The sequence below is a fragment of the Pithys albifrons genome, chromosome 6 (assembly GCF_047495875.1).
Source record: "Pithys albifrons albifrons isolate INPA30051 chromosome 6, PitAlb_v1, whole genome shotgun sequence".
Lineage (NCBI taxonomy): Eukaryota > Metazoa > Chordata > Aves > Passeriformes > Thamnophilidae > Pithys > Pithys albifrons.
This window is the reverse complement of record NC_092463.1, coordinates 52642407-52666749: the sequence shown is the minus strand read 5'-3', so window position 1 is coordinate 52666749 and position 24343 is coordinate 52642407. Positions and strand designations below refer to the sequence as shown.

The 24343-nt window shown below is 38.4% G+C and overlaps 1 protein-coding gene across 1 annotated transcript in view; it reads left to right on the top strand.

Moving 5' to 3' along the window:
* Positions 1-24343, top strand: part of INSC (INSC spindle orientation adaptor protein) — a 119550-nt gene that overhangs the window by 59859 nt on the left and 35348 nt on the right. Inside the window, exons 4-7 of the mRNA XM_071559503.1 lie at positions 4308-4360; positions 5963-6086; positions 8860-8973; positions 14177-14302. Of these exons, the coding sequence (XP_071415604.1) occupies positions 4308-4360; positions 5963-6086; positions 8860-8973; positions 14177-14302 (417 nt within the window). The remainder of the gene's footprint in view (positions 1-4307; positions 4361-5962; positions 6087-8859; positions 8974-14176; positions 14303-24343) is intronic.

The following is a 24343-nucleotide window of genomic DNA, read 5'->3' as shown; positions in this document are numbered from 1 at the left end:
CAATACCTGATTACTCTCTCTGGAAAGAATTTTTTTCTGATATCCAACTTAAATTTCCCCTGGCAGAGCTTAAGCCCATGCCCCCTAGTCCTATTGCTGAGTGCCTGGGAGAAGAGACCAGCCCCCACCTGGCTAGAACTTCCCTTCAGGTAGTTCTAGACAGTGATGAGGTCACCTCTGAGCCTCCTCTTCTCCAGGCTAAACAAGCCCAACTCCCTCAGCCTCTCCCCATAGGGCTTGTGCCCCAGTCCCTTCACCAGCCTTGTTGCTCTTCTCTGGACTCGCTCCAGCACCTCAATATCCGTTCTGAACTGAGGGGCCCAGAACTGAACACAGTACTCAAAGTGTGGCCTCACCAACACAGAGTACAGGGGAAGGACCACTTCCCTCGTCCTGCTGGCCACACTATTTTTGATACAGGACAGGATCCCATTGGCCTTCTTGGCCACCTGGGCACACTGTTGGCTCATGTTGAGCTTCCTGTCAATTAGTACTCCAAGGTCCCTTTCTGCCTGGCTGCTCTCCAGCCACTCTGTGCCCAGCCTGTAGCGCTGCAGGGGGTTGTTGTGGCCAAAGTACAGGACCCAGCACTTGGCCTTATTGAACTTCATCCCATGGGAATCAGCCCATCTCTCAAGTCTATCCAGATCCCTCTGCAGAGCCCTCCTGCCTTCCAGCAGATCGACACTCCCTCCCAGCTTGGTGTCATCAGCAAATTTGCTGATGATGGACTCAATCCCCTCATCTAAATCATCAATAAAGATGTTAAACAGGACTGGACCCAATACAGACCCCTGAGGAACACCACTGGTGACCAGCCGCCAGCTGGATGCAGCTCCGTTCACCAGCACTCTCTGGGCCCGACCCTCCAGCCAGCTCTTAATCCAGGAGAGGGTACACTTGTCCAGGCCATGGGCTACCAGCTTTATCAGGAGTATATTATGGGAGACAGTGTCAAAGGCCTTGCTGAAGTCCAGACAGACCACATCCACAGCCTTCCCCTCATCCACCTGGTGGGTCACCTGATCGTAAAAAGAGATCAGGTTGGTCAGACAGGACCTGCCCCTCCTAAACCCATGCTGGCTGGGTCTAATCCCTTGTCCACCCTGAAGGTGCTGTGTGATTGCACTCAGGATGAACTGCTCCATAACCCTGCCAGGCATGGAGGTCAGGCTGACAGGCCTGGAGTTGCCAGGGTCCTGCTTGCAGCCCTTTTTGTGGATTGGGGTGACATTGGCCAATCTCCAATCATCTGGGAGCTCCCCAGAGAGCCAGGACTGTTGGAAGATGATGGAGAGCAGTTTGGCAAGCTCTTCTGCCAGCTCCCTCATCACCCTGGGATGGATCCCATCTGGTACCATAGACTTGTTAGGATCCAGCTGGCTCAGTAAGTCAGTAACTATATCCTTCTGGAATACAGGAGGGCTATTCAGCTCCTTCTCCCTGTCTACCAGCTCCAGAGGCCAGTTGTCTTGAGGGCCACCTGTCTTACTGGTGAAAACTGAGGCAAAGTAGATGTTAAGTACCTCAGCCTTCTCCTCATCTTCCTTAACTATATTTCCCTCCAAGTCCAACAGAGAATGGAGGTTTTCCTTGCCCCTCCTTTTGTTATTAATGTATTTATAAAAGGACTTTTTGTTATCCCTAACTGAAATAGCCAAATTTACTTCAAATTCCACTTTTCTTTCCCTAATTTTTTTCCTGCATGACCTAGCTCTATCTGTAAATTCTTCGTAAGTAGCCAGCCCTTTTCTCCATAGTCTGTAAACTTTTTTTTTAACCCTGATTTCTTTCAGACTCTCCCTATTTAACCAAGCTGGTTGTCTTCCCCTCTGGCTGGCCTTTCGGCACACTGGTATAGCCTGTTGCTGTGCACTCAAAATTTCCTTCTTAAAACATGTCCCTCCCTCCTGGACCCCCTTGCCTTTAAGGGTTGTTTCCCATGGTATGCTCTGAATCAGTTTATTGAATAGGCCAAAATCTGCTCTCCGGAAGTCCAAAGTAGAGGTTTTAATGGTGGCTTTCCTTACATCCCTGAGGACTAAAAATTCTATTATTTCATGGTCACTATGCCCCAGGCGACCTCCAACCACTACATCATCTACCAGCCCCTCTCTGTTTGTAAACAGTAGGTCTAGCAGGGCCTTACCCCTGGTAGGCTCATTTACCAGTTGATGAGGGAATTTGTCCTCTATACACTCCAGGAACCTCCTTGACTGCCTCTTCTCTGCAGTATGAAGCTCCCAGCAGATATCTGGCAGGTTAAAGTCACCCACAAGAACAAGGGCTGGAGATTTTGAGACATCCGCCAGCTGCTTGTAGAATAATTCATCTCCTTCATCATCCTGGTTGGGCAGTCTATAACAGACACCCATGAGGAAGTCAGCCTTGTTGACCTTCCCCCTGATTCTGGTCCACAGGCACTCAACCTTGTCACTGCTGACCTCAACTTCAACAGAGTCAAGAGACTCTCTAACATATAAAGCCACCCCTCCACCTCTCCTTCCCTGCCTGTCCTCTCTGAAGAGCTTGTAGCCCCCCATAGCAGCACTCCAGTCATGTGAGTCATCCCACCACGTTTCTGTGACAGCAACTATGTCATAGTTTTCCTGCTGCACTATGGCTTCCAGCTCCTCTTGTTTGTTTCCCATACTGCGTGCATTGGTGTACATGCACTTCAGCTGGGCCATTGATTTCATTCTCAACTGGGGCTCTATGCCCTTAGGCCTATCTCTGGAGAGCCCAGTTGCCGTCCCTTCCCCCTTCAAACCTAGTTTACAGCCCTCCTAACCAACCCTGCCAACTTATGGGCTACAGTTCTTTTGCCCTTCCTAGATAAATGAAGCCCATCTGCTTTGACGAGACTGGGCAACACGGAGTTTGCCCCATGATCAAAAACCCCAAAATTTTGACGATAGCACCATCCCCTAAGCCACCTATTGGTAAGATGGGCTTTCCTAAACCTCTCCTCATTCATCCCAGCTAGCACAGGAACTGAGGCAATTACTACCTGTGCTCCTGTCCCATGAAGAGATCAGGTCAGTGCCTTGAAATCTTTTTTAATTACTCTGGTACTCCTTTTATTAATGTCATCACTTCCAACCTGGACAACCAACAGCGGGTAATAGTCTGAGGGTTGGATAAGCTTAGGAAGTCTTTTGGTAATATCCCTCACCCTGGCCCCGGGAAGGCAGCAAACTTCCCTGTGGGATGGGTCTGGCCGACATAGAGGGCCCTCAGTTCCCCTCAGAAGGGAGTCACCGATTACAACAACTCTTCTCTTTTTCCTCTTACCTGTAGTTGTAACCCGTCCAGTAGACTGGGGGTAACCAGAAGACCTTGTAGACAGATCCTCCTCCTGACTGCCCTCCAACAGACTGTCCGAGTCCAGGGCCATATACCTGTTTTTTAAGGGCACCATGGCAGGTGAAAGGGGTCGAGAGGGGGTGTTTTTGTCTCTGTGACCAGGCACCTGTTTCCATTCGTCCCCATCCCTATGGTCTGTTCTGTCTGCCTGATGGCAGGAGGGCCTGGGCTTCACCACCTCCTGCTGGGCTTCCTTAGGAATGGAAAGGGTGACTCCACCAGTCAGTTTCCCTTTCACTCTCCCTTATGTTTCTGAGCCTATCGACCTCTTCCTTTAGCTCTGCCACCAGCCCCAGCAAATCCTTCACCTGCTCACATTGTATGCAGGTGCTTCTCATACTGTCCTCTGGTAGTAGGTCCAGGCTCAAACAGTCTATGCAGCCAGAGGCCTGAGTGGCTGCATCCTTTTTAGAGGGTTCTGTCTGTATTGACACCCCTCTACTGGCAACAGGAGCAACAGCTTTCATTTTTTTGGGAGGCATGACTGCCTTGAGCTGTGGGGAAAGGTAGAAAAGAGAAACAAACAAACAAACAGAAAAAAAAAAAGGGCTGCAGAAATACCTAGGCTTATGCCCTGGCTGTTTGCCCTGCCAACTCCCCTGCTGATAGCTGAAGGAGCAGCGAACAAAGCCTGCCAGGGAATCTGATTAGTTGATTCTGACTTAATAATGACTGTGCTGAAAAATGTTTTGCTTTTGAAGATCATAGGACTGAAGTATTTTGACACCCCATCTATGAGTTCCTTTGTGTTTACAATGTAGAAAATGCTAAGGGTTTTGGTTAAGTTTTATCTCTACCTGTTTTATTCAGAAAAGTAGATAAAGGATGTTCATATGAAACATTATGTTTCTGGAAGTTTTTCTATTAACAGACAAGCATTATTTACTTTTTAAATAAATTGTGTGGATATTACTTTAAAACCATTTTTTCTCTCTCTGCAGTTTGAAAAACTTTTAATAGACAAGTGTTCAGAATTTACAGCATTCACAGAAAGGTAATCAATTTTGTATATGAAATATTATTTTTTCTGTTTTATTATGTTGTAGAATTTCTAATAAACACAAATTCACCAACACTCCCAATTGTTTGAATTAGGCCTCTTTAGCTGTGCAAGACTTTCTAAGTGTTAGTCTCTGGAGGGTGAAGTGAGTTGCTTTTATCTAAACTGTATCCTAATGAAAACTGGGATCTGCTGCAGGAAAAGCCTTGCATAGATGCAAACCTTCATGAAAGTTGATTTTTCAGGACTTACAGACTGCAAGGGAGAAGGTCTGGCTCTAACTAATGTTATCAGTGACAAAGTGCCTTTCTAGTCCTGTGAAGCCAAGATTTCAGTTGGTATGAAAACTTAGGTTGTGAGAATGTCATACTATATGCTCTTGTATACACATATCCATATATTTTTTAGTAAATCAAATGTAAATAAATACACATTCCTTTAAATTGTAGGTTTACTCATCTCCTTGCACTCTGGAATGCCGAGACTAGAAAATAAGAATCTCTATGATTCTTATAATAATATTTCCACTGCCCAACCTAAGTAACCTGTTCCTTTCAGCACAGATCAATCAGTCTCTTTTGATTTACTTCAAGCACTTGCAAGTCATTTTACGTCAGGGGATCATCAGGTAAAAAGACACCATCTAGGAATAAAATTTTGTTGGAGCACTATTGCTTTTTGCCAAACCCACACAGCTCAAACTTTACTGTTATATTCTACCATGAGGCACACTGAATTAATGAGAGTTCTGATCTCAAAGTGTCTGCCCTAAATCAGCTACCTCCTTCCTTTATTTTGACATAAATTTGATGTAGGTGGATGAAGGCAGGTAGAGCTGAAAAGGTAATCTATGTATAGGTGCAGAGACTGATCAGTCAAACTGTATCTTCCATTGCAGTGGCCTGCCTTCGTGGAATATGTTATGGCAATTAAAATTAATACATTTCTGTAGGGGAGTACTAGTTGTATTGTGTTGAATTGTATAAAGTTTTCCATCTTTATCTCATTTCTTCAATTATAGCCAAACGTCACTTGTTACAGGATAGCTACACTAACTCTGTAAAGCTGCCTTAAGTAACCTTTCTGCATAGAAAGCAAATTTTATTTTTGAGTATGCTGTTTAACTCATTTGTATGCACATTTGTTTGGGGTTCCTTACCCTGCTATCATTAAACTATGGCCAAAGAGGTAAATAAATGAAAATTATTGAAAGTTTTTTTTTGATCACAAAAGATGGATGGGTATGCACAGCTGCAGATGAAATGAAAGCAACCAAGAGTGACTGAAACTATCAGCACAAATGCAATAGAGCGGAGTTGCACTGTATAAACACACAGTATCAGCAGCAAAGCTGTGAAGTAAATGGTGATCCCAAAATTATTCAGTAATGTTCACTATTGTTCTTTAATGGTGTGCTTGCGATGTGTAGGCAAAGCTTTGATTAAAGTCTTGACTTATGCTAATGACACAAAGACAATGTCCTTGTGAACAGCAGAATTCCCACTATACCCCTATTAATAATACAGCCCTCACTTCTGATAATCAGGTTCATTGCATCTTTTTTCCTTTATCTCTTTCTTTTCTCTTTGTTTCCAGGTGCATACAGACTGAAGATGAAGAGATACTAAAGTCGATGAAATCTTGTGTTAATGAAACACTGACTACCATTGCCCAGTATTTTGGCCAGTTGATAGAGCTGGTTTTAACACATGAGGCACAGGTTAGTTTATAGTTAAAAATAAATAAATAAATATTTCCAAAATTGTTAAGTCTTGAGGGAGGCAATCCATTGAAGATCCAAGGCCAGAGGATGGAGCTCTGAGCAATCTGATCTAGTGAAAGATGTCCTTGCTCATGACATGGGGTGGAACTAGATGATCTTTAGGGACTCTTCCAACCCAAGCCATTCTATGACTCTGTGATTAAGAGAAGGATTAGAATTACAACTCTCAATTATTCAACAAACTTCTGATCAGTAATTCAAATATGTTGCAATGAGATTTAGGTGTTTGCATTCTCAAATTCTCCAATAAATTAAAATCTCAAATGAAATGATCTTGTGGCTCTCTAAGGTACTTACTTTTCCTGATGTATCTCCTTTCTCACAAGCTCTCTTAATTTCTGAACAGTGTCTTGTCCATAAGACCTTTGGAAGGTCTTTCTCTTCCTTTCATACAGACACTGCTTTCCTTTAGAAAGCTTAAAAAAGTATTTCCTGCTTCAGTAATTCTTATTAAAAGCTAAACTTTTAAAAACATATATATAACAAGTATTTTATTACAGCACACATTTTAAACAGTGAATGTTTTAGACTGTAGGAACTAGTGATAAAATATACCATTGTTTACAGGGTATATATTGTCCAGAGAGGCTGTAGACTCTCCTTCCATGGAGATATTCAAGAGCTGCCTGAACATAATCCTGAGTAACATGCTCCAGGGAATCCTAAATTAGTGCATGGTCAAGGTTAAATTCCAACATACCCTAAATTCTAACATACCTTGATGCATTAAGATATCAAAAAAGTTGTGGTTCTTTCAGAAATATCCCTTATAATTTTAAAAGATGATTATTAGGAGGTGAGAATCTCCAAAACAAGTTTCCAGAATTACAGTCAAATTAACAAGCTACTTGCTAATGTGGTTTGGTTAAGAATTATGAGGACTGTGTGAAATGCCACATACAAGTTGAAGTGTGTAAATAACTTTGCATATTGAAAATTCAGTGAGTATGTTGTCGATTTTTCAATGCTTGTTCCTTTCAATCTGAAGAGCCGTTCTTCACTGCTGATATTTCTTCCTTTGGGCATCTCAGCATCTACTGACACCTCTGAAATCCTATAGTCCCTCTTTCTTTTAAAGGAGTGGAATTGCCTCATCATCTCATTAGTATTAGTGGGGCTGATGAACTTAGATTAGAACTCGTTAATGAAAACTCTTAAGAACAGCATTCTGAACAATTCAGTCAGCCTGTGTGCCCACTTTTGCCATAAAAACACATTGTCTGTGTGTCCTGGGTTGAGCTGGCAAAATGCCAGCTGTAGAAAAGACAGATTGAAAGGGTTCCTCCTCCCCCCAACCAGCCAAGGGAAAAAAGAAGAGTGAGAGGAAGGAAAAAAAAAAAGAAAAAACCCTCAGATAACATGATGTTAAGCCGGTGCTCTGGCCTTAGGCCTCCCCATCCCTCCTGGGACAGCAGAGTGTCTTGCTGGCACCACAGCTGTGAAGCAACTGCCCAAGCCACACCCACACACCAGCTCTTACCCCTTTTGAGATGATGCAATATGGTATGGAATACAATATTATTGGCTAGAAGAAGTCAGCTGTTAGCTAGCTCAGCCCAGCTCAAGTCAGCTGACAATTCCCAGGCCTCGCTGAACTTTTAAAACCTAAATTTAGGCCCATCTGGCCAAACCCATAACACTGTGGATAGCTTGTTGTTCTGAATCAGACTAAGTGACTCTGTGAGAGGTTGGAACTTTCATCTAGAATGGTGTAAAGTGCTTTCTTTTCTAATCAGTGTATCAGAATTTTATTCAGGATAGGTTCATATCAAAATGTGAACTGCTAAGCTATGTCTTTCATGGAACATTTTTCTAAAGCTAAAAGTGAAAGAACAGAGCCTCTTACAGGGAAGGTAATTGAATTTTTTGTAACAGTATAAAATGTGGTATACTTTCTTGCTCTTTTTTCAAAGTTGAATTACATAAAAAATGCTTACCCCTTTCCTCCTAGCAAATATAGTTTATTCTTCCTCTAATGATTCTATGTCCTTTCAGAAAGAGTAAAATGAAATAAACTTTGTATTCTTCTCACAGCTTTGCTTCTCTATGAAGCTGCAATGACACAAATGCAAAAGCAAGATGTTTATTTCCAAAGATAAAAATATCTATTTCACACATTGTAGAACAAATCCTATATTTCTTTGTGAAAATTCCCTTTTTAGATCAATGACATTTTCTGTGTAGTCTGAAAACAACTGCTGAACCCAGAACCTTAGAGAGTAGTGTATGAAAGTGTAGCAATATCGCTTATAAATAAGGGGGAAATCTTGTATCCCCATGTGATACAGCTTCTACACTAAGCTAAATTACTTGCTTTGTGAAAATTCTGGTTAAGTTCCTGGCTAAACCCAGTAATAATTTATTAAATAGCTCAAGAGTTCTTTACTGAATGTTCTCTTGCACATGAGCCCATTATCTTGCCCTGTTAATATTTATTTTTGTATTGCTCGTCTTCTTTACACCTATGCAAACGTAATGATCAATGTGTTAAAGTGATATGACTCTGACTCTTACAAGTTTTCTTTCCTTTCTCTGTGTGAGAAGCAAAACGATTAAATGACCTAGACTGCATTCTTCATCTTGGCTTTACATGTAGAATAATAGAAGAGAATCACAGAATCATTAAGGTTTGAAAAGACCTCCAACATCAGTGGTCTAACAAAAATGCCTTTAATTGGAAGCAAATTATGTTTATTATGTTGTCACACAGAACCTGCTGAGACAAATAGAACTGTCGGACAGTGTGTACATCACAGAGTCAGCGATCAGCAGTTTATTCAGCCTTACCCAGGAAGGTGCTCACCTGTGCCAAATTATAGCTAAGGTAAGGCAATATATGGACTAAACCAAAGCAAGCTGGTAATACAAATTAAGTTATTTTACTCAAAACAGTAGTGGTTGCAAGTTTTAAAATGTTAAAGTGCAAGATGAAATTTTGTATTTCAGGAGGCTAATAATCTAGGTTAAAGAACAGCAAAATTTACACTGAGAACCTTTTTTTCCCCTTATTTTTGCTGCTTTTGCAAGCCTTACTTTGCAGCGTTTACCATCAAAACTATCCTACCAAAATTTTTTTTTAAGGGGCCGCTGTCCCCCCACCCCATAATTTTTAGTTCAATAAAGCTTGATACCTATCCTAACAGCTTCAGTAGGATGGCAAGCTTGAACAGGCTTCTGAGCATTGCTTTAAGTATTGTTGCCATTGTGCCACCTGAGGTATTCCCATTACCACTTCCTTCATCATTTTGGGAACTTTTAAAATGTCACTCCTGATAGTGTATTTTAAGTACCAGCCATGTAAGTGGAGAGAAACTTTTCAATTGACCATGCATGTGACTGACTACGCAGAGAAACAGCAAGACCTCTTCACCTGTCTGTACAGAGGAGGTTAGAGATATTATTAAAGATGTAAATTTAGAAATACTTTCTATTCATTATTATCCTTTAACAACATATATAATTCATTACTTCTGTCAATGTGTGTTCTTGTTTACTGAATAGTTGTTGTTAACTTTTCGTATAAATTAATAATTCTTCCAAAATCAATGATACTGGAAATCGCTGGAGAGTTTACACCTTTGAGGACACTTGGATCTTGAAAAAGTGAGAAAGGTGGGACATTGTGTGATGCTGAAGACAGGATAATCACAACCACTGGGTATGCACAAAAAAGAAAACCTCCCTCCCTAAGCTTCTGCTTGTGGAGTGGCATGCCAATCCCTCATACTACTCAGAGATGAGGTTGAATACCAGCATTTAATTAATTTTACGTTTGTGCCTTTAGATGGCCATTTACACTACAAAAACTATTACTCTATTCTGAAGGCTGAGAATGAGGTAGACTCAGACACATGTAGTGGATTCTGGCAACAGCCTGAAAGGTTTAATTTTTCTAAATTGGTATTTGAGCTCCACTCAGTGGCATCAAAAAAAAAAAGATAAAATGTTGAGTATTGAGGAAATGCAGAACTAACAAACTAAGAAAAATTGGTCTTGTGCTTTTTATCATTCAGTGACTTCCATAAGAGTTTAATTTAGAAGAAGTGAAGTCTGACCTTCCATAAATTACTAAACTGATATATTGCTAAAACCTGGATGTATCACAGGTTTATAGCTGAGGAAATGCATCCCCTTATGCAAAGGACCCTAAACTTTGCTTGCCAAATTATAGTGGTGATTGCATCACTGGTCCTGTGGGCTGTCTCTTTTGTGCACTGTGAAATGCACTTGATCCAACTCACGATCATCCTTCACCCTATGTCTTGTCTCAGTTATTTCTATGCCACCTTCATCGCTGATGCAGGCGACAGTTGAAATCAGCTCCTTGAAAAGTTAGCTGCAACAGTAAAAATTCAGGGTGATTTAAAAAAACAATAAGCAAAAAAAACCCTAAAGAAAAAAAATCTGAAATGATGCTCACTTATTATGATGGTGAAAAAGGTTTAAGTCCATGCAAAGATCTCAAAACTTTCCTCCAATATTGTATTTACTATGAGAGCCGTCATATTATCCTTGGTAAAATCTAGTCAGAGAGGTAGGATGTTTGTTTACTGTGAAAGCAAAATTCAACAAATTTGTTCATGTAACCCTGAAGTCTTACTCTCTGTGACAAAGTGTGATCTTGTGGTACACTGTTGAGTTTTTTTCCTGTCCTAAGCTAAAAATTACAACTCTAAAGCACACCAAAATCTTGGATGTGCAAAAAAAGAATGAGGTAGTATTGTAAAGCTACAATATTACAGGAGCTGGCTTCTCACTTTACATTTTGGTAAGAGTTTCAATCTTCTCCCTCCTTCTACCTCACCCTCTGCCAATGTTTTACAGAAATGAAAGAAAGGCTTTGAAATGCTCCCCTCTATGCTGAAGCATCACCTATAATTTTATTCCACCCAGAGGCATTCTTTAACGCCTTTTTTTTCCCAGCATGTAACTTTGTAATGTGCTGTCAGAGTCATGTTGCTGACTCACCCTGGCAGCCAGCTAGTAGTTCTCACTAGCTGTCAGAGGTATAAAGCCTGAGGTCTCTAACATAAATAAGTACCTCCAAGGACAAGATAAGAAAATTAGCATTAAGCACATTGGAGCAAAAAGGTTATAAATAGATTTGGCTTTGTAACAATCAGAATACGAATTGGTAAAAATCTGTTCCAGTTATAAAAAATAAATACTGTGACACTGAGTGATAAGGAAAAAAGGTCTGTTTAAAAAAATGCATTTTATCAATGATACAGTTCAATATCAATTGCAATAAACTGGGCACTGCAATAAGAGCCTCATAAGAGAAAGGAGGGAAGGTGCCGATAGTCATACATGCCTATCACCTACTTTGGAGAATGCTTGACTATCTGAGTTCCTTTTGGCTGCACAGCAGATTACTTGCTCTGAGAAGCTCCTAATGCAATTACCTTTTCACACCAGTTCCTGTTCTAGCAAGTATTTGTGATGAAGATCTCTTTGGATATCATCTGTCAAGATAATTATAAATGTTATTAAAGGCTTGACATGAATTTACTGCACTTTGAGTCATTTCAGGCTGAAACTGCAAAATCCACCCTAGTTTTCCTTCATTCACTCAATTACTATGCACACTGGGGCTTTTCGTACACATGACCTCTGTCATGTACTTTGATGATTGTATTTCAGGTGATTTTGTTATCTACAGCTAACCTTTCTAAACAGCATCCTAAGGATGTCCCCACAAATTGAATTCCTTTTAAACCCATGTAAGAAAGAAGTAGGTCATCAGGTAGTAAAGCACATGCCCCTTTCTTTTTCTGCTTCAGGGTATGTGAAACTTGTCCCAAATGACACTTGAATTACAGCAAGAACAGCATTTCATGTGTTATTTGGTAATAAACTGGAAATGCCAAAGAGTCTGCAAAGGATAAATAAAAGCATACTTTATATGTACATATTGTGGGCTTTTTTAGAAGTACAAGTTCATCTCCAAAGCAAGAAAAGCAGAGTGTAATGTTATGTTTCTTTGAGTGGTATTGTTTACCCATTTGGCCCATTCATGTACATCCCTGTCAGACAGAATAGTTTGGAATCATTGAAGGAAGCTTAAAAAGGGTGAATAAATTTGGAGAAATGCTCTCATTCCAGTGAGGGGACTGGGTTTTTGTGAGCCATGGAATCAGGCTCAGTATTTTCTACCTATCCTATATTTCACTTACAGATCTCTAGGTTCCTCACAATCAATATTTTACAGCTTGGTAATGGTACACAAGACAGAAAATAAACAGTTCAGATCTCCTGATGAATGCAGTGATATATCACTTCCTGTCCATCAGAGTCAAAAACAGACGACCCATTTGTCATACAGAAAGCTTGAAGCAAATGTGCCAACATTTCTTGAATTCTACTAGTGTTGTCCACAAACTTCTATGTACTATGACTGCAGCAAAGAATCAGATCATCTCTGATTCCATTGAACTGTCAGAAATTTCAAATTGTTAATGAAATGGAAAAATCCCTCTTCTTGGGAGTGACACTGTAACCGTTTTTTTTCCTGTATTTTTGATAGATACTCTAGTTACTGCTTAGGTGAAATATTGGTATCCTTTTGTGGAAGAAAAAATGACTGAAACTGTTTTGTTAGTATACTGCCTCTCTTTTAATTTAAAGGTTCAGAACTATCTTTCTGCAGTAGGCTATATATAGCAGTGCTAGATATATAATAACTCATATGGACCCATGAGTACTTCTTACAATTCCAGAAATAAGTTTTACTCTTAACAAACTTCATTAAGCCTACTGTTTCCACTGATGTCACAAAAATTCCACATACATATGCAAAGACATGATGTAAAACTTCCATCTGGAAAATATATCGAAGTGTTAATTTTGTCTAATTCGATATAAATTGATATGGTTTTTTTGTTGGACTGACCAGAGGGCTTTGCTTGCTCTGGTATCCTCTATTGAATTCAAGCAGAACTAGTATAAAAACATAGAATTCTGAAAATGAGTAATGTTTGAGTTGTAGCCTGGAGGTTTTAAAACTTGTTGAGCTTTCAAGTAACACAAAGGGTTGAGGAACAAAAAAAAGATTATTTCTATTAATAAAAAAAAATAAACAAGGGTGACAGAAAGAGACTTAAAAAGATGGTTATATTTTACAATACTTGGTCCAAAATTTCAATTATTTTTAATTTACTACTGTAATCTGAATCCTTTAGTCTGAGATCTTTCGTCTGTCATCAGGATTTCAACTGCTTTGCTCTTCATCATATGTCTGCTCTTGCATAATATAAGACATCTGTAGCGTACTGGATAGAATAACATTTTGAAATTCAAAATAATTTTAAAAATGCCCACCACATGAAGTGCACACATTGTTGATATTGATCTATATTTTCCCCTTTGTTATATGAACTTTGCTAACACAAGCTGTATTGGAGATGATTAAGGATAGCTATTCTAATATATACTCAAGGCTCTGTCATTATTGTCATATTTGAAGAACAAATATGTAGGAATGCAAGTTTTACTTATTAGAGAATGACTATATGGATTGAAACTGCATAGAGCTTGACACCTATTCCTACCTTATTTTCCATAGCTCTTCAACCATATGATTTTCTTGTTCTTACTTTTAGCATTAAGTAAATATTGTATGAAGCTTGGAAATGTAGAGGAATGAGAAATATATGCTAACAAAAATCTGTTTTATACTAATAAAATATGGCTGAACTATCACTTAAATGTTGCTCTAATTGCCACCTATTGACAATTTTTTGCAATTTTCACAGAAATGCCAAGTTTAATTTAAATGGAGCTTGTAATTGGTAAAAGTCAATCACTTAAGCACACCTCCTACTGAGGCTATATTACGTTTTCATCACTCAGTGTACAAGCATTAATCAGCTTGAATTCTCTGTGTGAGCTTAACATCACTTTGTTAGTGTTGTTATGATAATTAATTTGGATAAATTACTAAAGGAATCTGTCCCTCATCCCAGTCTTGGTTAAATATAAGGGAAGCATTCAGTGCTGCTTTCCTGATTTTTGTTTTTCTCCCCCAGGAAGGAGGTGTAGTCACTCTCTTTAAGATCTGTCGCCAGGATTGTTTCAGATGTCTTTATCCCCAGACGCTGAGAACATTGGCATCAATTTGCTGCGTAGAGGAAGGGATGCATCAGCTGGAAAAGGTAGGCACTTTCATGTTCTTTACTGACTGTGTCATAAAACAGAGAAGTTCTGGCTCTTCTAGAAATGGGTCATATGGTGGTGTTTGATACTGATGGTGCTCCATCCTATGCTCACCCTTTCTGTGCCGAACACATCTTTGGTCTTTACAGAATTAGTCCCAGCAACAGCATTATCCCATTATGGTTGCACAAATAAGCTTTCTAAGTGGGGGTAATTTTTGTAAACCAGGTAAATAAGTTGGTGACTATGTCAAAAAAACCCTGGAGAAGTTATAATTTCTGGACTTTCTGAAGTGTTTGTTTAGAAACTCCATTATTTCAAATAATCCTTAAAAGACAGAAAGATTTACACTTCTTTAAATTCTTTCCTGATGCTCTGGTAGGGCAGCTGCTTGTGGTACTAACAGCAACTTGTGAGAGTTCTAATTGCACACAAAGAAGTGGGACAGATACATTTGTTAGCCAATCAAGAAATGTCTGCTAATTAGCAGTGGGTCTCATGAAAGCCAGTTTTAATTGGAATGGCCAACATCAAAACATTAAGCAGGTAAAATTATATCAACTGCTTAGGCTCTGTTCCTTTCTCACTCTCACTATGTACTGCTATGTTTTGGAAAATGAACACTTCTGGTTACTAAATCATGATCTCATCCTTTGTATTTCATAAAACAGTCATCTTCCACAGCTGAATAATGGCCTCTTCAAGTTAATGATAAATGATTTCACTGCCACTTTACATTGACGCATCTTGTAATTTACTGCCCTGAATTCAAGCAAACTGTGACAGAACATCTGAAGCAAAAAGCAAGTCTCCGAGCTTACAGTAAATGAAAATGACTTAAATTTTTTTTGACATAATGCTGGTTCAGATGGACACCAGAATCAGTCTAAAAGGATCTTTCATTATGTCCACTCTAACAGGGGAATTAGTAGAGTTAGAAATGAAAAAGAATGATTTAACTCACCTGGTCCAATTCCTGGCAGTGTCAACATTCCTTTAAAGTGGCCCATCTCAAAGCTGATGAAACAAGAGTCCAAGAAAAAGTGGTAACTCTCCAGATAATATTTCTTTGATCTACTTTAATGTTTGTCACAAATTAAATTTCCTAGGGTAAACTTATCACAATCAGAATTGGAGTAGGGTTTAAAGGATTTTTTTAGCTGAAGTCCCTATCTTCAAGGACCTTCTATTCTTAAATCACACCTTGGCAAAACTTAAGTCTGCAATGTGACATTAATCCAACTCACCTGACTGAGCAGAAAGGTTTATCACAGAAATATTTGGTAATCCTGTTGTCTTTGCCTAAAATTGTGTTGCTGAAGATCCATGCATTGTGTTGGTCCAATATATGCCTGGGCTTCTGGTGGATGAGAATGCGTCATTTCATATGTCAACACAAAGACATTTTCTCTGCAAGGAGGTTAATGTGCCTCCAAGTGCTAACAGACATTAAACAGCACAGGCCCTGTCAACTGTAAATAATCTATCAGATGGTTATAGCCCAGGTTTGCCAGTTCAGGGACCTGAGGAACAATAGTAAGTAAAAAAGTTTTACTACTCTTTGCACTCTCTTTCCATCCTTCTTGTACATCTGTTTAGAAGCAACAAGGTATTCTGACAAAGGGAATCAATGTATGGCTCTGATGATCAGTATTTTGATGTGAACAGTGACTCAGTTTTTTATATTGTCTTGTTTAAAGAAGAGTGATTTATTTGTTCCAAAATTTGAAGTATTCTTCGAAAGAACAAAAAAGAGAGTTAACAGTATTAACAATCCTGTCGTTACAAAAGTTACCACAGGACAACTTCCCTGTCAGAAAGAGTGGCTTCTATTATCAAACTAAGTACTGGGTGCTGGTGAAGCATTTAATTTGCTCTAATGTGAATATCATTATGCCACTAGTGCATTAAAACATCAATGCAATTTGAACTTGATTTTGACAGCCACTCCATTAAAAAAAAAAAAAAGCTTGTCCTCCAAACAATTCAGATTAGGCAAATCAAGTTTAAAAAAAACCCAAACCAACCAACAAACAAAAAAACCTGCACAAGCCCTCCCAACTCTATTTTTCAATTAGACTTCACAGCTATTAAAGCACTTAGAAGACTACTTAAAAGAAAGCAGCAAGAATTATGATTTCTAATGAAACATTTATCTGAGAGGTGAACTAAAAGCGGGTTGTATACTTTCTGAAGTAATTAAAGTCCTTAATTACTAAAGACATCAAGAGTATTGTTTATTCATCTAGTTCTCTTTGATCTTGCCATTTCAGTGGCAAGAGCATGTGTTAATGTAGGTGGTTATTTAGAAAGTGAGCAAGTAAGTCTAATTCCCAGGAGAAAATCCAAGTAGGGAGTACCTTAAATTTTTAACAAGTCTTTAAGATACCCGAGTATTTGACTTTCTTTATATTTCTTTATACTTAGTGCAAGTTTTATGTTAATCATGTTATGCTGGGTTTACACCACTTGTACTTGTCTTGAGTAAGTTTTTTGATTGTATTATGGAAATACTGTCCACATATGCTGACGAAGGAAAGTAACAACTGACTGCTCATTTCTGAAGATGTAGAAAATTGCCTGTTATATGCAAAACTATTTTTTAAAAACCCCACAAACCTAGTTCTTCACATTCACACATATTTAAATATATATTAAATGGAAAAGCCATTACTACTTTTTTATCATCTTGTTAAACAAGTGGATCTTTGCTATAATTGCAGTGACGAGGTGGTTGTCTCAATGATTAGCTTTTCCTCCATTAGGTGAGTCTATTTGGCTGTGTGTACAATAATGCAAAATCAGTTAGTTAAAATACAAGTCTAGAATACTTTTTATTTCATTCACAAGTTCTTCACTGAATTTTGAAAATGTACTGTTACTTTGTTGTAGGTTGAACTATAGAGGTCCAGGAACTGAACAGTAACAAAATTAGTCAGGCAATTAAAGTTGAAAAATAGTGAAGAAATAGTATAATTTTATGACTGAGAGCTGTATAAATAAATGTCCTATGTAAGCTGTGCTTGACAAGTGGCAATTTTGGTGCTTCAAGCTGATTGTGGATGTCTGGTTGTTTGGTACACTTTAATTTAGTAATCTACTGTGATAGCAGCAGGTTTGAGATCATTGTTTGATCTCAGTTGCCTGACCAGTCCCACTTCAGAGAGGAGTGGACAGGCCTTGAAAAAGCTATCAGAACATATTATTTCTATAGTTTTCTGTCCCTCTACCCAAGAGAACCTTGTCATCTGTGTCTTGAGGCTTTTGAGCATGCAAAGTTTTTAGGGGAAAGTTCACTCCATCCCATAAGATGGATATTCTTAATTTAGGCATTCCAGAGTTTATGGAAAGATGATATATAGTTGGTAATACAGAAAATAGATAAAATTCCTAAAATAGGAAGAACTCAAAGGAGTTTGTGGGAGTTGAGCATGACTGAAACTGAAGAACAATTCTAGTGTTGCACATGCAGACAGACCAGTTGGTGTATCCTGTTTAGGACAGAAATACAGTGATGTAGTGGGAGATCAGTTCTCAGGATAGATATTTGTTGAGGGTTCTGGAGGCAAGAATTTTGTAACCTTCATGAGTATGCTTTGAAAACTTAATTCACCTCAAGTGTTTCCATGTAGGAAGGACTGTTGGAGGCACAGAGTTGGGTAGATTATCCTATTTTGTGAAACTTAAGGTTCAAAAAAATATTGTGACCTTGATAATGTCCATCCTGCAAACTGTGTTGGGAATAACTGTATTTCAATTATGGCTTTCATAGTCCAGACAGACATAAAATCTAACAGATATTGTTTTCATCATGAAGCAACCTTGCCAGGAAATGGGGTTTGTGTTTGACTGCAGTTATACATCTATAGCAAATTTTTTTCCCCCTAAAGCAATTCTTCAGCCTTTTCCCTTCCTGCATGAGATGACACATAGCCTCATTAAAGTCTAAAGACTTGTGGCAGTTTCTCTGCTTCAGGTCTGTCTGTACAAAAGTTGTTGTCAGTGGTGGTGTTAAAAGACCTGGACTTTCAATTTTTGACCTACCTGAAGCTTAGTTGTGTGATTCTTTTTTTTTTCCCCACACTAAGGCTTCTGCTGCAATAAACTTCCTGCTTAGATAAGAGCATTGAAGAGCCAGTTCAGAGATAAATAGCAAACAGACAGTGTAATGTACTGCAGTTTTTACTGTGCATGTGAATTGTTTTTACATTAAAAATAGTCAGACTCATCTGGGACCTAGATCAAGGCTCAAGTGCCATAAAAGCATAGCAATTATACAAGTAGTCACTGAAGCAGCTGCCTAAATATTAACAGTGCACAATGTGTGTTTACTTATACTATTCAAACTACTCTAGAAAGCAAGACACCTGGAATCAACTGACTAAGAGGAGATAATCCTGAGACACTGGTAACAACAGTTGCTACTTTAATTAGGAAAACGTTCCTTTTAAAAAATGACACAGCTTTTATTGTTGTGCTTTAAGCAGAATTGCCTAGGAATAGATTATAAATTGTTTTGAATTCTTCAGTTAAAGCATATTATATAAAATTTCATCCAGAAAAAGAATCTGAAAAAGGGTGAAACAAGAATGCAAGTTTTGTGGCTGGGAAACTGTATGAATTTCACAAAGACTTCTTAAACACAACTGTTCTAAAAATTTATTGTTTGCTGTGAATCCAAACTGATTTTCAGGACAAGCATGATCTTATACACAATAATAATTTCTGCATGATGAGAAAGTAGACTCTCAATGATACAGCTGAAAAACAAGCTTTTTCAGCAAATTAAATAAAATGTTTGTGGAAGAACCTGCAACTACAACTAATTAATAACTTTTGAGTGAATGTTGATTACTTGATTCAGCTCTAACCACTTTGAACTTTTAGTTTCAAACATTAACGTCAGTCAGAGTCATGGAGTAACTTTGTTTCAGATGAAGTAATCTCAGCTATTAAAACCACTAAAGGTCATGTAACTGTAGGGTGAGACAGAAGTAAGAAATAAATAATAGTAAGAAATTATTCTTCAGTGTGAGGGTGGTGAGATATTGGAACAGGTTGCCCAGAGGAGATGTGGATACCCCATCCTTGAAACTGTTCAAGAGCAGATTGGACCAGGCCCTGAGCAACACGGTTGAGTGGAAGATTCCCTGCCCATGGCAGGGGGGTTGGAACCAGATGTTCATTAAGATCCCTTGCAATCCCAATCCATTCTGTGATTCTATGAATTATGGAGAGGGCTTTGATTTATGAGAGTTTGGATGGTCTGAGGGTACAGTCACCACTTCAAAGGTTGATCACAAAATTTAGCTGGCGACCAAGGGATTTCATGGTTGCAGCATGTGGATACTCAACAATCATGAATGTTTTAATTTTCACATTACCTGGTATATGATGGCTATAACTTTTTACTATACCAGAGACTGAAAATTTTGCTGATCTGAATAAATGATAGTTATCTTGCTATTTCATTATTCCAAATGTAAAATATTAGGAGAAGGAAAACAATAAGGGTCTTCTAGAAAAAATATTTGAGATTGTCAGTGACTAGGAAAGAGAAACCCATACATTTAAAATCATGTCTATTGATTGTTTGCTTTTTTTAAGAAATGCAATAGTAGTGTGCTTGTTTCCAAGACACAGTAAATGTTGGCTTTTGTTATGGCAAATATGGCTTATTCACAGGACTTCCAGCAATGAGAAAAAATTTCAGAAAGCACAGAGATCTACTTCAGACTTTAGCCTTTCTCACTCCTCAGAGAAGAGCTTTGTGTTGAAGTTTCTTTTTCCCCTATATGAAAAATTCTTATGGCCTATTTTGATAGTTTCAGAACAAAGGATTAGATGGGCCTATAAAATGATAAAAATGTCATAGTTATATTATTCTAAAATGAATTGAATTCAAGGACTTAAATGATTAAGTATTTTTTTAAAGAAAAATATTTTCAAAAACCCCCATAGTTTCAAAATTTAATAGTTTGAATTAATGGAGAGTCAAATTTCATGTTATTACATTTCTTGGGTGAGACAGGACAAGGTTGGTGAAAGTCGGAAAAGTACTGTACTCTTAGAAGTCATAGAAGGTGTTAAGTTGTTAAAGAGCCCATCTCTTTCCCACAACAAGGTAAAACATGCAATGTTAAAAGCCTGAGTTTTTCATGGGGCATGTTGGCAAACACATTCTCAGTGGTACTTTATGAAGGGGATTGTCATTCTTTCATGTTCCCCAAAGTGGTTCGTGTTTACAGGTAAAACATATGAAGCTTAGGGGCTGGGAAGAGACTGGAAACTTACTTTCTGCTTAAAGCCATAGTGCACTGGCTTGTGTGCTAAAAGCATGTGAAATTACTTAGGTAGATAGTGTTCAAGTGATGCATTACTCTTACAGCCCTTTGGCTAAGGAGTCAGTTCTTCTTCTGGTTTGCATAATGCACTTCTTTCCATCCTAGAACCTTGTTTTGGATAATTTTTCATGGCCGTTTGTAGTCAGGCTTTGAAATTGTGCCTGTGAAGGTTAGAACAGTAACCACAAATGGCTAAAGACATTTCTGAATTTTGAGAGAGAAGGGTAACCTTGTAAAGACTAACTCTAGCAACTAGTGACATGCAGTGCAGAGCACACTGTAATTTGATGACATTGATAGCTGGAGCTGGGAACTGTGTCTCACTGCTGTCAATGAGTAGTTGTGTAAGTCACATGAGAATGAAGAGCTATAATGAGAAAGAAGTGCAAGTTAACCTTTAGGAATCGTGTGGGGAACAACATTTTTAAAGGTGCTTTTCACATAGCCTTTTTGATAACCAGGCATATCTGTTTCAGTAGCTGAGTTTGTGGTACAATTAGATAATGTAAAGTTCTAGGCTTGCAGCTCTTTAATTTACTGGACACTGCTTCTCAGTAAGGCTGTTTAATTAATTGGCAGTGAAAAATGTGCTGGGTTTGGAAAATTACATTTCTGTCAGAGCCCCTGCAAGATTCATTAAATCATATCTCCAAGTGCAGTTACTGCTCTTCCTCAGCTGCTGGCTTTGTATATATTAGGTGGTGTTTCAAGTTTTACCTCTTGACTACATAGCTATGTACACGTAATTAGTAAATGCAGCTTCTTTCAGCACAATCCCAGGCAAAAGCAGCAAGACTTCTTGGGTCATTGCAGAATCTGACCATCTTAGATTCAACAGGCTGCAGTTCTGAAGCAAAGGGCTGTGAGACTTGGCTGAGTTGGTGAATATTTGCCTTTGGCTTTGGAAGATACAGATTGTATTGTTTATCAGTAGATCCTCACGGAGATATCTTGCCTTACCCAGATTCTGCAAACATATACGTGTGCATTCAGTCTTAAACATGTGAGTAATTTAAATCAAAAAACAAAACAACCACTAACTGTTAAAAATGTCAATAGACACGCACGTCTGTTGGTTCATTTGTGATGGAGGTTTCTGACTGCAATAAATTTCAAAAATTATTTGCTGACTACTGTACACATAGTGCTGTGGTACAGAGCAAAACTTTCAGAATCAAATAGGTACAAGACCTGTTCAGTAAACCTTGTCTACCTTTTCAATAGGGGGAAACAAACAGTCTATGAATTGACTGTACATCTGTACATTGATAACAAAAATGTGAGCTAACCCAACAACGAAAGCTTTAAATCTTTTCCCTTTAGTGTGAGTCCTTCCACATCACTCGCAGATTTAGGTTTTATGGTGTGTGCTCTGTACTTAAGTGGCATATTGTTTAAGAATGGGTCTGTGATAGCATTCCACATGCAAAAAATTCATAACAGTCAAAGTGACCCTGTTTGTGTGGGGTTTTTTTGTTTGGTTTTTTTTGTGGTTTTTTTGTGGGTTTTTTGGTTTTTTTTTTATGTTTTAGCCAGACCTAATCAGGAGAAGGTGTTGCAAGGGTATTCAGCTGTCATCAGTGATGTGCTGGGACTAAATATTCCCACTGCTCTGTTGTACTTTTATCATGGTTTCAGAGCAGCAATCAGCAGAATGAGAGCTGATAGGATTTGGTGTATAGTTTGGCACATAGTTTCCACAGAGGATGTAGTCACTGAAGGAGGAGTAACTTCCCTTCTCATTTTTCCCTCTACTTTGTCTTTTTATACACTCAGGTTTTTTTTAATTGAGATGCAGGAGAGGCTCTATGATTTTTTTTTTATTCTTGTTGTAAAAAGATAAGTTCCATTGAAATAGATTTTGAAAGCTGAAAAGGAAAGTCCTCAGACTATGCCAGGTTATTGAGGTGCACACTTCAATGAGCAAGATCAAATTGGAGCAGTGCCTGTGGATTGCCATTTCTTCCAACTTCATTTTGAAAATTTGAGCTGGTGCCAGGTTACCCTTCTACACTTGTTTGGCTTCCATATAATTTACACATAGTTTTTGCAGTCAGTTATGTTAGTATTTTATGCTATCTATTGATTTTATATTTCGCTAAGTATTTTATTTAAGGTGCTCCAAATAGCTCTAGATTTATGTTTCAAAAGTCAAGATGTTAAGAGAATTTTATAAATGAAAAATAATTTGGAAATCACCAGATGATGATTTTTCTGTAACGACTTAAAATATTGTCTAAAGTGATGACAATGATCAGGACAGCAAATGATCCCCGAATGATGTCCAAAGGAACAGAAGCCAACACATCAAATGACAGGTGGGTTTTCCCTACCTAATAATAATAATAATAATCTATCAAGCAAATTTAATTTTAAGATGAAAGAAGCTGCTTACTCAGCTTCTAAACTGAAGACAGAGATTAATGAGAATCAATTGAAGCATTTAAAAAGAGTGCAAGGAGAGAGCTATTTTGGACCTCAAAAATTGCTCTTGTCCCTGATAGAAGCAGAAAACTGGAAAGAGATGGCCTTACAGAAAGGCCTAACAGATGAGTAGCTTTCATAATCCTTTTCTCCTCACTCAGCAAGAAACTGTTGCATCTCATATTGGCATTTGTATCCATATGTAAACACACATAGTGAATGTGCTTACACTGCATTTATCAGATGGCTTAGGTGTAGCCATGATGAAGTGTGAGGAGAAATAGGGCTGAAAAGGCTTGTAAAAGGAGATAAACACATTAGATAGTTCCCTTCTACAAAATCTCCGCTAAATAAGATATTCTAGTCTAACCAATTAATCCTGCTTCAGACTTTGACTCAGTGGTTTTTTGGCTCATTAGAAAAAATCCAAAGAGTTTACTGCTCAGTTCTTCCCTATCTTGTTTGGCTGATGCTTGAATTTACCTAAAATCCCACTGGTTTCTGAGACCTCTGCAGGAAGAAAAGCTACCTGCAGACATCTGGTCGCACACCAAGGATTTAAAAACCTTTAGGAGCTTGAGAATTCAGTACTAGTATTATTTTCCCTTCTAAGATTTCTGTCAGGTTTATTTTCTTGCTTGAATTAACTATGACTTGGAGTTCTTGTGCTCCATATGGTTTATTGAATATCTGTTCTTGCTTGCATAACATTGACTTTTAAAAATGCTAACACACATTAAATTTTGAAGTACTGAATTCTGAGATAGACATTACTAAAAAGCAAAAGGAGAAAATTGTTTCTTCATTCCTCTAACTGCAATGGTGGAATTCCTCAATAATATAAAACTACACTTACAGAAGTACTGAATGACAAAACTCTTAAAAAATAAAGAATTATTTCTCCTGGTCTAAGGTGATATATGTTTCTTTTCTTTAGGACATACCAGCTGGAAACAGAGCTCCATATGTTCCATTTGCTGGTGGTTTTAGCTCATCCATAAAAAAGCTAATCTCAGTCATACCTGAGGATAACATGATGAAGGCTGCTAGACAAACTTACCAGCTTACTCCAATCTGGAAATCAATACTGCTCATATATTGGGGTGGCAGTTAGGACCTCAGAGCCGTGCAGAAAATTGGTTTTCCTTGCAAGAGTATCCTTGTTCTGAGTTAACTACATTTTGACCACTTCCTTGGGCTTGCTTGCTTTTTGGCAGTAGTTCAAGCTAGCAAAATACATAAACCTCAGCTTATGCTCAACTTAGACCATGG